The sequence below is a fragment of the Caretta caretta genome, chromosome 2, assembly GCF_965140235.1.
Source record: "Caretta caretta isolate rCarCar2 chromosome 2, rCarCar1.hap1, whole genome shotgun sequence".
Taxonomy (NCBI): Eukaryota; Metazoa; Chordata; order Testudines; family Cheloniidae; genus Caretta; species Caretta caretta.
The window spans coordinates 24,671,982-24,688,674 of record NC_134207.1 but is presented as its reverse complement, the minus strand read 5'-3'; the positions used below and the strand labels follow the sequence as shown (position 1 = coordinate 24,688,674).

General features: G+C 37.7%; 1 protein-coding gene across 5 annotated transcripts in view; it reads left to right on the top strand.

The window, feature by feature from the left end:
• The window catches only part of MTBP (MDM2 binding protein), a 62,044-nt gene that overhangs the window by 11,189 nt on the left and 34,162 nt on the right, over nt 1–16,693 (top strand). For all 5 annotated transcript variants that reach the window (XM_048841567.2, XM_048841572.2, XM_048841571.2 and 2 more), the window contains exons 5-11: nt 2,071–2,129; nt 3,153–3,297; nt 5,801–5,918; nt 6,678–6,812; nt 7,683–7,777; nt 11,420–11,492; nt 14,421–14,538. In XM_048841567.2, the coding sequence (XP_048697524.2) occupies nt 2,071–2,129; nt 3,153–3,297; nt 5,801–5,918; nt 6,678–6,812; nt 7,683–7,777; nt 11,420–11,492; nt 14,421–14,538 (743 nt within the window). The remainder of the gene's footprint in view (nt 1–2,070; nt 2,130–3,152; nt 3,298–5,800; nt 5,919–6,677; nt 6,813–7,682; nt 7,778–11,419; nt 11,493–14,420; nt 14,539–16,693) is intronic.

The following is a 16,693-nucleotide window of genomic DNA, read 5'->3' as shown; positions in this document are numbered from 1 at the left end:
TCAGCTATTTAAATCTGAAATTTCATGGTGTTGTAATTGTAGGAGCCCAGCTCTAAAAGCAGAGCTGCCGCCAGCTGTAGCGCAGAAGTGGTATGGTACTCGCAAAAAGAAAAGGAGGACTTGTGGCACCTTAGAGACTAACCAATTTATTTGAGCATGAGCTTTCGTGAGCTACAGCTCACTTCATCAGATGCATACCGTGGAAACTGCAGCAGACTTTATATATACATAGAGAATATGAAACAATACCTCCTCCCACCCCACTGTCCTGCTGGTAACAGCTTATCTAAAGTGATCAACAGGTGGGCCATTTCCAGCACAAATCCAGGTTTTCTCACCCTCCACCCCCCCACACAAATTCACTCTCCTGCTGGTGCTAGCCCATCCAAAGTGACAACTCTTTACATAATCAAGTCGGGCTATTTCCTGCATAAATCCAGGTTTTCTCACATCCCCCCCCCACCCCCATACACACACAAACTCACTCTCCTGCTGGTAATAGCTCATCTAAACTGACCACTCTCCAAGTTTAAATCCAAGTTAAACCAGAACATCTGGGGGTGAGGGGGGTAGGAAAAAACAAGAGGAAACAGGCTACCTTGCATAATGACTTAGCCCTGCTGCCGGCAGAGCTGGGCCCTCAGTCAGCAGCTGCCACTCTCCGGCCACCCAGCTCTGAAGGAAGCAGCTCAGAAGTAAGGATGTCATGGTACGGTATTGCCATCCTTACTTCAGGGCTGCTGCTGGCAGGGCGCTGCCTTCAGAGCTGGGCATCTGGCCAACAGCCACTGCTCTCTGAAGGCAGCACAGAAATAAGGGTGGCAATACCCCGAGCCCCCTAAAATAACCTTGTGATCCCCCTGCAACTCCCTTTTGTGTCAGGACCGCCAGTTTGAGAAACGCTTGTGTCCCCCGTGAAATCTGTATAGTATAGAGTAAAAGTACACAAAAGACCCCAGATTTAACAGTTTGTGATGCGTTTTTCATTGCCATGAATTTGGTAGGGCCCTAATAATAACTAAAAATTCAAAAAGCAAAACAGCTATGTCACAAAACATGAACTCATGAAAGTAATCACAAAAAAACCCAGTAATAGGAACACAAGCTTCTTGCCTCCTCAAGTGTAACCACTCCAAAAAGGGGATGGCTCACTCTTGCAGAAATCAGGACGCTAGGTCTAAAGTTGATTCGTTGTAACACAACATTTGCTCAGGTGACTTGAATTCAGAGAAGAGCTTAAGAAAAAATCCCCAAAACTTCGGTTCTAAAGAACAAATTACAAATCTTGATAGTGAGGAAATGGCAGCATAGAGCACAGGTTGTTAACATATAGAGTAGTTGGCATTCTAGAGATATTGGGGTGGTTTTTTTTAATCTTAGAGGGAACCAATTGACTACACTTTTCTTCTGGCTGTTTAAAATCTTAGATACTTAAATTCCTACCGTTTTTAAGTTTAAAATCTAGGCTTTTATGTAGTGAATGTATAAATGGTGTATGTTCTTATGCTGTCACTTGTACCAAGATAAGGCATGCCTTGCACGTCTCTTCTGGAAAATAAGATTACACATGTAAATGTAGTAGATTCTATTGCAATAGGTAAAGGTGTAGCACTGAGAATGAAACTACTCATATTAAATGTAAGTAGTAAAATACATAGGATGGATAGTTATCCATTATTGTTAATATGTTGATAGCTATAGTACTACAGAGCAGAAGATTGTAAAGAGCTGTAAATGAAGCTGAAGATTTTACCTTTGGTTACTCGCTTTGAGAGGCAGCATAGACTAGTGGACAGAGCACAGAGCTGGGAGCCAAATACTCTTGAATTCTAAACCCAGTTCTACCACTGACTCTGTGGCCTTAGGTTAAGTGATTTCTCCATCTGCCTTTGTGTCCCTGTGAGTAAAGTGGAAATGTCAGTGATTCCTTGCAGGGTTTATATGGTAATTGCTTCGTGCTTTAAAGATGTAATATACTTTCATGAAGTGCTAAATATCATTACAGGTAATTTAGTTCTGGATAATTTTGATTATAAACTTTTTCAGTCTGGTAATCCTTTTTAATTTCAGTGTCTATGAAGAATCTGCAGAGAGTCTACATCAGTTATCGGACAAGCTCCCTGCTCCTGGTAATTTCACAGAAAGGCTAGTGTTTATCTTGAAGGTCCTTGTTCTGAGGAGCTTGCAGGCTAAGGACAGACAGACAGAAGTTAAGGGAATGGGAGCAACAAATGGGGAATTTTTAAATGTCAGCTAGTTTCACTCTAGGTGGCATTGCAGAAGTGGATACTTTAGTGACTTAAACATGGACTGGATATTTGCCTTGTGAATAAGCTCAGGGAGGTTGGACCATGCATGTGGTGGGGGCTGTGTGGAAGAAGTGATGGAGGTAACTGATTGTGAGAAGGCAGATGGAGGTTGAGAACATTGGCAGAGAGGGGGTGGAGGGTAGGTAACATGAAGCCCAATGTGCAAGTGTGAATAGGGAGGGGGAATTAGAGAGTTTTGAAGCTTACATTTGATTCACTAGCTGATGGGTGGCGGAAGTGGGTGTGGAGTGTTAGTGGAGAGATCCAAAGGAGAGTGATGATCAAATCAACAGGCAAGGAAAATGACTGGACTGAAGTGAGCGATGTGTGATTTTTTTGGGAGGTCAGAGTGGAGGATGTTGCAGTGATCAGGGCAGGATATAGGGGGTGTGAATGGCGGATTTCACTGTGAGAGATGGAAAGAAAAGTACACACCTTGAAGAGGTTGAGGAGGATGAAACCAGACACAGCCTGGCAAGGGAGAAGGGGGAGTCAAAAATAATCTGTGTATCATTGACTCGAGTCACAGGGCTGGAGTTGTTGATGGTGATAGAGAAGGGAGGGAAGTAGAGAATGTTTGGGAGAGAAGATAATGCGTTTTGGTTTTCCTGTGGAGCATAAGCTGGTGACAAGACATCCAAGAGGAGATGCTAAAGAGACAGGCTGAAATTCCAATAGCAGTGTTTCAAATCTTGTTCCTACATTTCTTGATTCTGCCCCTTTAACATATCTGATCTCCATCAGCAGTAAAACCTATCTTCTGTAAAATGTTTTATAAATTTGGCTTACTCTTTAAAATGAGATGAATGCAATTAATGCACACCATGTGTGCTTTATTTACAGGAAGAGCCATGGTTGATGTAATACTACAGTCTTCTGAAAGAGATGCCCCCAAGTTAAAAGACTGCTTACCTGCTATTGGTGCCCTGAAACATCTGAGAGAATGGCATTCTGCAAAAATCACTATAGCAACAAATGACTATAAAGGGTACGATTTTTTTAGTTGTTCAAGCAGGTTCGTTATTTGTTTTGCGTCAACATGCGCTACTGCTTTTAAATAAAGCTCATGCAATGTCTTCGTTCTTGACAGGTATTCTTTAGGAAAGTACAGATTTCTCTCTTCTCGTTATTTAAGAGGAGGAGCTATCCAGACAATTCTGTTTCTATTAATACATGCTTTCAGCAAAGGGGCCGACAGAAATGCAAGCATTTAAAAAGCTTCCTTAATATCTAGGGCAGTGGTCTCCAAAGTGGGGTGCGCGAGAGCCCCCGTGGGGGTGCGTGGCAGGAGGAGCCCCCCCAAAGCAGCGCTGACCCTTCGGCGGCACACTGGTGGCAGCTTTTTCTTTTTTTTGCTTCCCCAGAGCTGGCCCTGGGGGTGCGCGATCCAAAAAGTTTGGATACCCCTGGTCTAGGGCACATTATATAAATATATTTTATCTCATTTTACTCAACTTTCCCTCATATATCTAGTTTTCCCTGATATCCTGGCTTCATTTTACATAACCTATTGTATAAAGTTAATATGTTACAACACGCAATTATTATTGATTAACTTTGAATCTGGGTTTGTAATTTTTATAAAATGGGAATTGTCAAGGTTCCTTCCCCACTCTGAATTCTAGGGTACAGATGTGGGGACCTGCATGAAAGACCCCTTAAGCTTATTCTTACCAGCTTAGGTTAAAAGCTTCCCCAAGGTACAAACTGTTTTACCTTTTGTCCTTGAACCTTTATGCTGCCACCACCAAAGTGTCTAACAAAATTAACAGGGTAAGTGCCCACTTGGAAACGTCCCCCCCCCCCCCCAATATCCTCCCAAGCACTACACCTCCTTTCCTGGGGAAGGCTTGATAAAAATCCTCACCAATTTGCATAGGTGAACACAGATCCAAACCCTTGGATCTTAAGAACAATGAAAAGCAATCAGGTTCTTAAAAGAAGAATTTTAATTGAAGAAAAAGTAAAAGAATCACCTCTGTAAAATGAGGATGGTAAATACCTTACAGGGTAATCAGATTCAAAACATAGAGAATCCCTCTAGGCAAAACCTTAAGTTACAAAAAGACATAAAAACAGGAATATCCATTCCATTCAGCATAACTTATTTGATCAGCCATTTAAACAAAACAGAATCTAACGCATATCTAACTAGATTGGTTGCTAACTCTTTACAGGAGTTGTGACCTGCATTCCTGCTCTTGTCTTGGCAAAAGCATCGCACACACAGACAGACCCTTTGTTCTCCCCCCCTCCAGCTTTGAAAGTATCTTGTCTCCTCATTGGTCATTCTGGTCAGGTGCCAGTGAGGTTATCTTAGCGTCTTAACCCTTTACAGGTGAAAGGGTTTTTCCTCTGGCCAGGAGGGATTTAAAGGTGTTTACCCTTCCCTTTATATTTACAACAGGAATCAAGTTGCTATTTTTGCCTTTTGAAGTTAAGACTATTGACTTGAATATTTTTAATTACACCCAAGTTTGTTGATTGCCTATTACCCTCCCACCTAGTCAGCTCAGTGTAAAATATAGAATGACTTTGGATATGTTTTATTTTTAACCACAAGTCACTTCAGCTGCTTTTTTCCCCATGAAGAGAATTGGGAACTAGAGTAGGGGTGCCTAAGTTTTGGGTCCAATAGGTAGGCTCAGTCATTCATAGTCTTGTTGTCATTTGCCATAACCATGTACTTTCTTTCAAATCCAAGCCTGGCATTTGGGACAGAGGGTTAATCCCATAATATGTTACCTTGCTTGAGACCTGGTCAACAGAATTGTGATAAAACAAGGAAACTAAATGCGTAGTCCTGAAATAAACACCTATAGCTAGAGAAAATATTTACTTGTCGTAAGACACCTGCTAATACACAAAGAGGGAGATGAAAAACTATCATGATCAATTTATCTCAATGGAAAATTCCTTCCTAGTTTCAAGTATGGCAGTCAACACTTCCCTGTGCAACCTGCTTTGGATCAAGTAGGCTTAGCTCCGTGCTGTGCTGAATATCCCTTATCCATAATGAGGCAACCTGGTCCTGCTCTTTCAACATGTAAACCCACACAAACAATGAACAAGGGTAGGGAGATCTTCTAGTTGGCAAGCGAAGCCAATGTCTTCCCTTTCCATACATGCCTCCTTATTCCCCTTTGTACACAGAGATGGCCAATAGTAGGACGTGCAGACCACAAGACTGCTAATTACAGGCCGACTTATTTTGCCAAGCCAGTCATTGCTTGATACAGGCCAGTGCATCCTACTGTCATCTTGGTGGAGCACGAAAACACCTTCCCCTACAGAAGGGGGAGCCAGCATTTCTGTAAAAGTTTGTACTTTTCAGAGTACAAAGTTATACATATTTCTCTGTGTTCACATATTTTCAGAAGTCTGTGTTTAGTGCTAACATTTAGTAGATACATTGGATTAAACCACATAGCATGTTAATCTGTAAAACTAGATGAAATATGAGATTCATTCTTTTTTCTTTACATTTACAGTGGCTGGCAAAAAATTGCAGACTACCTATCAGCAGATGTTGTGGCTTCAGATAATCTAATAAATATTATTGATTCAAAAGAGCTGTGGAGAGGAGAGATTCAGATATGGGAAAGAAAGGTAAATTAATTTTTTCTAGTTTTGGTTAACTTTGTTTTGGTTCACTGTGTACACATGCTGTATGAAATTGTTATGGGATATATACTGTATTATAAATGCTTAAACTTCCTGCTTTCATCTGAATTTTTTAACAATCTAATTATATAGAAACAAATTTTAATCATTAAGACTTTTTTTCTAAATGGAGACAGTACAAGCTGACTTTTTTTTTTTTTTTTTTTTGTAATTCAGTATATCTAAACTGTGGAGTTTCATGATTTAGGGGCCTAACTTTAGGTACCATTCTTTTTACCCTCTTTACCTTAGGTTTGTGTGTGTGTGTGTTTCTAAGCCAAATCTTTTGTTGTTCATGACAAGCCATTATCCTCTTTCTGTGCTATTTTGTAGTACTCGGATGAAAACCCACATCTAGCACAAAAGCAGCAACCATTCAACTGTAGAAGACTCTGCTTGTGTTTGCAATGTCTTAATCTTGAGTACATTGCCTGGTGATCCAACCCTAATATTATTCGTACTTAGTTGTTTGTTGAAATCTGTTGGGCCATATCCTTTTAAAGTAATTGTGTATTTAATTGACTGAAGAAAAATGGGTTTATTAAAATAATGCTTTACTTTATGTAAACTTTATTTAATTCTTCATCCGCTAGTTGCACCAAATGCTTGATATGCAAGAACATGAGCATTTTTCTAACCTAATTCATCCCATTAATGTCAGGCTTTGTATCTGCCTTTTTAAAATATTCTATCTATTTTCTTTAGTTTGGATTTGAAGTTAGGTTTCCAAAATTTTGCATAAAGGGTGTCTCGGCCAAACCATTCAGCACATCACATTTAAATACTTGCTTTGCTGCCAAGAAAACAGCACAATCAAAGACTACTAATATTTTGCCAGAGGTAAGGCCTGTGTTTGATCTTTCTTTGAACTACAGTAGTTCACTTTTTTTACCTTCCTGAGGAAATTAATAATGAGGGAAGCGATAGTCAGGATTCAAAAACAAATATAAAAGTACTGACTCTATAATGTACAGCTCTTAAGGCTTATCTTGTTCATATTTTTGTCTGGATAGTATCTGTAATATTTGATCTAATTACATGTCTAAAATGTGACACTACGTTCCCAAAGTAGAAACGAAAAATGGTTCTGATTTCTTAGCTTTCAAAAAATTTAATGTTAAATACTACTGTAGCATGTTGGAAGCATATATTCATTTATTTACTTGTACAAATACACTTTATTAAACACTTTTTTCTGAAAATTGCTTGTACCATTTTTACCCAGTGGAAATTGGTCATCTTTTTTAAAGTTTAAAAATCTAAATCCATTTATTGGTGGAAACTACTTAATATGAAACCCCTTTAATGTAACCACATATATGAATTTTAATAGTTTTTTACAGTTAAAGCTTCTAAATATATTTTGTCCTTAATTGTATGGTCTTGGATGATTTGTATTTGTAGTATCTGAGGGAAGATGGGCTCAGAAGCAGCCCTGCACATATTATTTCATATGTATATTCTAAGGAATCTATTGGAAGAATTGTTTTAGGCACATTTCATAAGTTTGCCCTTTTAAGATGTTTAATTATATTTTAATTTGACTATATTGCAAAACCTTCCTCTATTTCTCACTCCCACCTCCCTGCTTCAGATGTGTTTCTAAATAAGGACCCAGTTCAGCAAAGCACTTAAAGCAAATGATTAAGTCCCACTGAAATAATATCTAAAATATAAAAGTTACAAATTCTGAATTTAATTTCTTTTCAGGTTTTTCATTATTATGGTCCTGTGTTAGAATTCATGCGGCTGGTGGTGCTCTCAGATCTGCCATCCTATTTTGTATCAGATCTTGAATTTGAGCTGTATCCTTTTGTTTCAAAGCTCCTCTTTCCCCCCAGGTGTTTACAAAGTGGGGGAAGAGGACGGGGGCTGTGGTGGGCTACCTTAATTTGCTATACTTATGATGTATATTTAGTTATGCCAAAGGTGCCTAGATTATATAGACAGGCACCTTTTAGCGCTTCTATAAAACGAAATAAAATAAAGATGCATATTAATATTATAAAACTATTTTTCTGATTATATTACCAATTACATCAAGTACTGTGTAGTATGTGATGTGAGACTATGGTAATGTTTACCTTTCTATAGCATAGTAATACTTCTCTTGTTATAGAAATCTGTGATTTAAAAAAAAAAACTTTCAAAAAAGTATCTCTGGGTGCATGAAAGTTTTAACATATTTGCAATTTCCTGAGGATGTTTAATAAGATCTAATTATAAATAGGTGATATTAGAACTGGAATGTCTAATGAAAAGTTTTCTCCATATGGAGGATTTCAGATAAAATAAACTATATTCAAGTGATTCAGTAAATTCAGAGTTAAAATTAAAGCTAAAGCAGATGCAGAATATCTTCATATCTGAAACACTTTCCTTAAAGACAAAACTTTCAGCTAGTTTAACACATTTTTTTTACAAACAGCATAAAATATGTATAAACTTTTCCTGATCAAATCTATATTTTAGAGCATGAGTTTGAACTACTTATTGAACCTTGGAGCCCTCATGGTGTGCACCTAATATTTGTAATTCAATAACTAGAGGGGGAAAGGAATCTTAAGTACTAAATGCATTCTCATGTGCTAACAAGAATAAGGAAAACATGGACTAAATTATTATAGTTGTAAAGAGAGGGCTTAAAATAACACCAGGGTAGTCAGAGGTTAAATGTATACATCTTTGAAAGTGTTTTACTTATTTTTAAGACACTATTGATGCAATATATTTAATGCAATGACTAGATGAGGCATGTAAACCAATATATTCTCCATCTTATTCTGCACAGTATTTAAATTCACCTTGTATTGGCAGCTGGTCATTTAAGGGGAGGCCCTTCAGGGTAAAAGAGCTTCTTGTCGTGCTTCATTTTATTTTTGCAAGAGTCAAACCATTTATTGTCCAATGTCTCTATTCTTTCTTAAATTTAATTGCTGATCGCTTTAAAAGAAAATGCTCTGGTGTTCAATTTAATATACTGAATTCCTCTTATCTTTCATTCTAAATCTGGACCATTTTTCTTAAACCGTCTTCTAAAAATAAGCGTGTTTCTTGGCTAATTGCAAGAGGGACTTCATTACACATATTAAAGTTATATGGCCAATCAGAAAAAAAAATGGCACTGATGTATGAATCTAGTTTCCCCCATCAGCAAGACCTGAATAGTGCTAATTAGTCTGAGCACTTGTGACGCTTTTTTTAAACCGAGTTCTCCAAAGCTAGGTAATTATCTCTGTTTAATATTGTCTCAGGATGTTTTAATACTCCGTCAATTAAAGTACTCCTCAGTGCATTAGTGATCATACCAGTCTATTGAAGTAGTCCCATATCATTTAGACTGTACTATACATAAAAAAGAGTGAGAAATTCCTCCCACTCCCAGACTTTTCAGAATACAGAATTACAAGTATATTAATTTAAAGAGATTTGTCTGTTACATTGGAACTGACATCTGTGGCAGTTCTGCTGTGAACTGGAGGCAGTATTGTAGCTCTAAGGGTATGTCTGCACCGGAAAAAAACAAAATAAAACCCCAAACAAAAAGTAACTATGGCAATGAGCAGACTTGGGTTTGCGCTGTGGGGCTAAAAATATCAGCGTAGATGTTTGGACTTGGGCTGGAACCTGGTGAGAGGGAGTGGATCCTAGAATCTGCACTCTAGTCCAAGTCCGAACATCTGTTTTTGGCGCTGTAGCACGATCCCGAATCAGTTGATCCAGCTCTGAGACTTACTGCCACGGGTCTTTTTTTGCAGTGTAGGCATACCCTTTAATGTTCTGGGTTAATAGACCATAATACTCTATATGCATCGTGCGTAGGAATATTTACATGATTTAAAAGACATTTACCTAATAGAGAAGCCTCCATCCATAGTAGTAATTATCCCTACATATAATAAAAGGAAAAAGATCATGGATTAGTTTGTGATATGCAAATAGCTTGATCAGAGGTAGGCAAAAAGCCAAGTCTTTACAGCCTGCTAAAATGAAGTAGGCTCACAGCCATATGAAGTTTGTCATGCTTAGTTTTGTAAGTGGAGGTATAAAGTGCACTAGAAGTAACACACTTGCTTTGATCTAATGCCATGATAAAATTAAACAAATAATCTTAGCTTGCGTAGTTTACCTAACAGGTTGAAACAAAGAGGGCCATGCTGCTTTTTGTAGGATGAAGAGGAGAAGGGGAAATTTTGCTATGCGCTCCTATTTTGTTATAGTGACACTCCACTAATGTTGAGCTTTCTGTGTGAAGAAAAGCCTTAAGTGGTTTTAATGTATATAGCTTATTTCAGTGTGTAGAGACACATTTACACAAAACTGGTATAAATTAAAGGGAATGGATAGCTAAGGAGCCCTTTGTCTTCTAGCACAGAAGTTAAAATATCCAGACCAGCACTTTCTGCAGTTGATACTGTCAGTCTGTTTCTAAAGCTGCCAATCAAATGCCTTTCAGAACTAAGAGGTGATGTTTTTATCCTACAGAAGGATATTCCATGTACCGTGAAATCAGTAAACTTAAAAACAGAGAAATTGAGGAAGAGGAAGAGAATGCAAGAAGAAATATAATTGGGCCTCTCATTAAAGCCCCCAAGAAAGTACAAATATGACTGTAGTCAGAACACAAATACCCATCTTAAACTGAACCCATTCGTTATAATGAACAGCTTTCTCTGAAGGACCCACCAGGAACGAACCATTCACTCACGTATGTTGAGCACACCAGAAAGGAAGAACATAAAAATACAAATCTAATCTCTTATCGAGGTCTGCGGGATATATTATTATACAGTTTAACCACTTTTCTTTAAGACCCCAGGAGTAAAGGTCTGTCAGCACCTCAAAGGATTGGATCCTAAATGATTATCTCAAAACTATCACCTGCTATTTTGGTGGTTGAGTGCAGAGTGAAAGATGGATCTCAGATTTTGTTCGACAGAACAACAACAAAAAATTAAAGAAAGAAACACAAGAAGGCAACTCACCATCCAGGTGATATGAGTGCTGCCGGTGCCTGGAGTGCCTCAATTATGACAATATATCTGTTGCTCTGTAGAAGTTACCAGAAATTCAGGCTTCAGCAGTAACATTTGATACCAGCTGATTAAAATCTTGATATATATAAAAATAATTAACTATCATAATGGTTAGAGATTCAATAAAGTATATAAAAAAATTGCTCCTACACGGTTACTTGGCAGCTTTCAATAAATATGCTGTATATCATAACATATATTTACAAAATGCCTGAGTTAGTATATTACCCCGTCTGATAAAGAGAATTTATTCATTCTAATGCTTTGACAATAATGAGGACGGTGGTGGTTTAGTTTGTATTTAGGTGGATTAAAATGTTTCTTCGCGTAAAATATGATAATAAATTGATTTATAAAACAGCAACCAGTAAAACCATTTGAAGATATGGCTCCTTAAACTTTTCTATACAGGAACTTGGCCAGAAACAGTATCAATGAAAAGTCTACACTGCTTTTGGACCAGATTTCTTCTCTCTGTGAAAAGGTATATTTTTTTTATCAACTTTGCAGCAATTTTTTTTCCAAATTATTTGTGCATAATCTATTTCTGTGTACTTTTAATTTAACACCTGATCTCCATGGAGCCTCCTCCAAAATTTTCTTCTAGGGCCAAAATCTGCCTTTTTTTTTTTTTTTTTTTTAGATGTCTGTGCTTTATAGTTTCCAAGAACAGAACTCCGATGCCCATTAAATTGTGAACTTCAGCTAAGTTTTGACCTCATAGCACATCTTGATACTCACTCTGAATCCCACTCATCCTCACTCCCATAGCTGTCTTGTCTGCTCATTTTCATAATTCAGTTTAACCCTTTAACAAAAATTACTGACCCCACCCTCTTTGGTTATTTTCTGTTCTCACAAATCTTTTTTAAGCCCCTTTACAACAAGAGCCCCCCCTTCCTTTCCCCTGCCGACCTTCATAAACACAAACAGCAGAGTACTCTGAGTAATTTTTTATGTTCTGCAGGGCAGTACGTTGCATAGATGCTATACTGTTGGGCCAGCTATATCTTCAGTGTATTTGCCATATTCATAGGTTTTAAGGCCACAAGGGACCATTAGTTCACCTATTCTGACCTCCTTTACGTCACAGGCCATTACATTTCACTAGTTACCTATATGTGGAGCACAGTTCATACAAGCTGATATAGCGCTTCTAGTGTAGACCTGCCCAAAGTCACTGATTTCCTCGTAGTGTTGGACATTCTTGCCTCCTAGGGGAATAGGAATAAAAACTGGTGATAGCCTTATCCCTCCATTTCTCATGTTGAATGTTGGTGGTTAGAAATTTCCTCAACAGTGCATTCTAAATGCTGTTGGACAAGCCACTGTATTATCTTACCTCTTATGTCTCTAATGCAGAAAACAAGAAGGCATAGTGCATCATTTATTTTGCAGTCCTAGGCTGATGGAGACATTTTTATATTTTGCAGATCGTGATGGCAAGAAAAGCCGATATATTTTGAAAAACTGAGAACATTCTATAGTTTTCGTAGGACAGTGCTTTTTAACTCTTTGTTCAGATACAATAGTTCTTGCTTATTCTTGGTACCATACCTATGAATAATTATGCAGTAATGTTCATTTGAAAATGCTGTTTGCCTGAATTTTTAAGGCAATGTAGGTATGTTTACACAGTGTTTCTGATGTTTTTAAAAGTAATCTACAGTAATCAGAACATTGGCTGCTGTGGGCAAATTGATATAATTATAGCAAGTTACTCATGTTACAGTGTGGAGTTGTGGTTCCATTATAAAGCCATATTTTTAAGTGTGTACAGTGTAGGTGTTGAAAACTGGCTCTGGTGTTCAGCTTGATATTTAGGATTTCTGCTAAGGAATGTATTTTCCTCAAACCCCTTCTTCATTTTCTATGACTAAACAGCTTAGTTGTTTTAAAAGTATACCTGTTCCAAAAAACAAACAAACCACAAGGTTTTTGGGCATTGGTATAACTCAGATAATTATGATGTGTAAAAATGGTATTTAGCAGACATGTCAATTATGTATAGTAACTTTAGTTTTTCTTCATCATTTAAAAAAAGCTTTTAGAACATTTTATGCATACTTATTATGATAAACTAGAGATGCTCTGACAATTGTGTGTAATTATCTGTACTAATAGATTGAAAATGTTCTAAAAGTTTTATATGCAGTCTATTAAATACAGTACAATGCATATTTTAAAGAAGTACATCAGAAACTTGCTGAAAAATGTATTTTTCCTGATTCCACAGCCTGAATGCTCAAGTAAATAAACATAGTTACTTCTGTCGTTCTCCTTATTACTAATATTTATTGTCCTGAGAGAGAAATATTGGCAGAAGCAACATCCAATTTCTGAATTTATTGGAAAACAGAAAATATAAAAAAGATACGTCCTCTCTTGAGAATGGAGAGTAGCCCATTGTGGCTATTTATTGGAGTACACAATTAATTTCAGATTTTATTATTATATGGAGATATTGTTAGCCTTACCGGATTTAGGTTGAGTTGAGATTTGCAATTATAATGTGAATTAATTCTCTGTATCAGGTATGAAACAGAAAATACAGTATATGTGAATCCAGCAATACTCCATTTCTTAACTTTCCCTTGATTTTAAAAAGCTAACTTTTCACAGTTGGGAATGTTGCTTCTGCTTAACTCAACTCAGCATGATACCAATAGAGACAAGCCCTGTTTGACAGTGAACAAAAGAAGGAAGGAGTGTCTTTAATAGAAATGTACTTTAATGAGCCTCTAACCAATAGCTAAAGAAGAGAAAACCTTGAGCAGGTATACTCTAATGAGCTCATGCTACACGGTTTCAGCCAGTCACCAGCATGGATTAGGAGGGAATCCATCCCCTTCCACTCTCCCCCGTGTATTTTGGGACAGTTTTTTAAATCTCCTTCCTCTGAAGCATCAGGGATGATCACAGCTGGAGATGGTACACTGGACGAGATGGGCCAGGGCTTTGAGGTGTTGCTGAACATTTGAGCATTCCCCCTCTCAGGTGCTTGGCTGGCCAGTTCTTGCTCTCTTGCTCAGGGTCTAACTGATTGCCAGAGCTGGAGTTGGGAAGGAATTTTCCCCCGGGTCAGATTGGCCGTGACCTTGGGGTTTTTTTGCCTTCCTCTGTAGCATGTGGGTGCGAGTCACTTGCCAGGTTTATCTAGGTATATCTCACATAATCATATCCCTGCCATTTTGGGGGCATCAAGATTGGTTTACCTCAGTGCCCTCTATTCTCTGCCTGTGGGTCTCATTTACTTTGGTCTCATTTCCATTGTTGGGCTTAATGTGTGCGGGGTGGTGGCAGCCCGTGATGTTCAAAGAGGTCAGCCTAGATATTCTAGAGGTCCTTCCTGGCTTTGAACTCTATGACTATAGGAGTCATATTGAGAGCACTGTATTTGCTCTTTCTACAGGTAGGAGCCTTATTTGTTTTGCCTTGCAATGTAAGCAACATGTTGATTCCATCTCCTAGCCAGCTGAGTACAAAAAAATGGAAGGAATATATGGCCAAAAAACCAAAGGACATAACCAGTAAGTAATATATGTGTAGGGGTGTTGTGTTTATGTGTGCATCAGGAGTATATAATATAAGTAGGCTTGGCAGAATTTGATTTTTATTTTGTTATTATTTCAACAGATAATATCAATGTTTGTTTTTAAGCATTTTTTTCTGTTTTTTGTTGATTTAAATTTTCATAGTTCCAGGAAATTGCTGAGGAGGTCAGACAATAATTCTTAATGACAGTAGATATTGAGATTCAAAAAATTATAGCTTTATAACCATTAAAACACAAATTGTCAACATTGCATATCAAAATATACAAAGTAAATATTCTTAAATTAAACTCCAAGTTCTCAAGCAGCATTTTTCTTTCTTTGCCTGTCTGTAAATTTTGATTGTTATTGATTGAAATAGTGTTTTGTCTGTGTGGTAAAAATGGCATTTACCAATAAAAATCTAATCCTTTCAAGCCTAAGTATAAAGTTTTTATTAGCATGAATATAGAATAGTTGCATTACTTCGAAATGGAGCTGCACTGGGGCTAGCAACAGTGACAGAATCTCCATAACATACAAAAGGCCTTAGCTATTATAAATTCAACTGTGCAATATTCAGAGCAGAGAAAAATTAAAAATAACCTGTGCAAGTTTTGTGGTGGGTCCAGCCAGCCCTGGGATCAGGGGAATGTAAATGTGGCTTAAAGGTACCGTTGTGTGCTAGTCTTTAAGAGCTGGATCCTCAGCTGAATCTGATGTCTCTCCTTTCCTTTTTATTTTAAAAAGATGAAAGCCTCATTTTACAAATTGACAGGTTTCAGAGTAACAGCCGTGTTAGTCTGTATTCGCAAAAAGAAAAGGAGTACTTGTGGCACCTTAGAGACTAACCAATTTATTTGAGGATGAAGTGAGCTGTAGCTCACGAAAGCTCATGCTCAAATAAATTGGTTAGTCTCTAAGGTGCCACAAGTACTCCTTTTCATTTTACAAACTAATTCAAGGCCATTGGTTTATGTTAACAGTGATATGATACACTCTAGTTAGCCAACAATGATGATAGCTGCAGAAGTTGTCAGGGATCATTGGTCAGTATAACTGAACAAGTTACTTATGCCCCAAGATTTTGACCATACTCTGTACAAATTTATAATTAGATTATCATGGGCTCTTTCCAGTTCACTCTCTCCATTGTGCTATACATTGTAAACATGGTCTCTTTCCTGAAGAGTTTATAGCCTAAGAAGACAAGTGACATAGGTTTATGGGAAGAGGCATATAATCAGATAATTCAGTATGCATATGCAGTTGTAGTCCTCAAAATATATGATAAATGAAGTGTCAACTATGCTCATCTGGCCTCTGCCTGTTATGTCAGAGGTGTATCTTGAGGAAGAGATTGAAGGAGGAAAGGCTAGTGGCGTTACAAATCTGTTAACGGAAGACATCCATCTATGTGGGGCAAGCATGGAATAGGCAAGGTGACATTTGCATGAGAAGCAGCCACATCTGCCCATTTGTTGTCATTGGCAAAGAGGAGGATATATGGGGATAAATGACAGGGAGAGAGGAGCAGGATTGTGAAGGGCCTTGAAAGCGAGGGCAGGAAGCTTAATGCTGTGAAACGAGGGCTGGGCTGGGTGGGGAGGGGAGGAAGGGCAGATGTGATGTGATTATAGAGAAGATTAGCCATTGGATTTTCATTGATTGAAGTGACAGCACAGGTGAAACCACATGAGCACAGAAGAACATTCTCATATTGAAGGCTAGTATTCCTAATCTCCCAGCTCAAGTAGAAGTACATTGTATACCACTTTCTCCAAAGCCTGTGGCTAGCCTGTTTTGAGTAAATTGAATAGGTGCTGGTCCACAATCTCTTAATTATGTGAGAGAGGTACAATGCTTCATCAAGATTAAAATATAAAAGAAGACGTGAAAACACCTTTTCTTGACATCTCAAAATGAGAATAAGTGTCTGAGATGAAGAGAATACTGGGGGGTGGACATAAAGAGAATACATGGATGAATGGATGTCTTGAATTTAATCCTTGTGCAGCTATAGATACCAATTTGATTTTTCTCCCTAATTTAAATTAAAACTGTTCTAGAAAACATTAGAATATTTTATACAATATTAACACAGATTTGTTGAACTTTCACTGCTTAAATCTGTCTAAAATATTATTTTTTG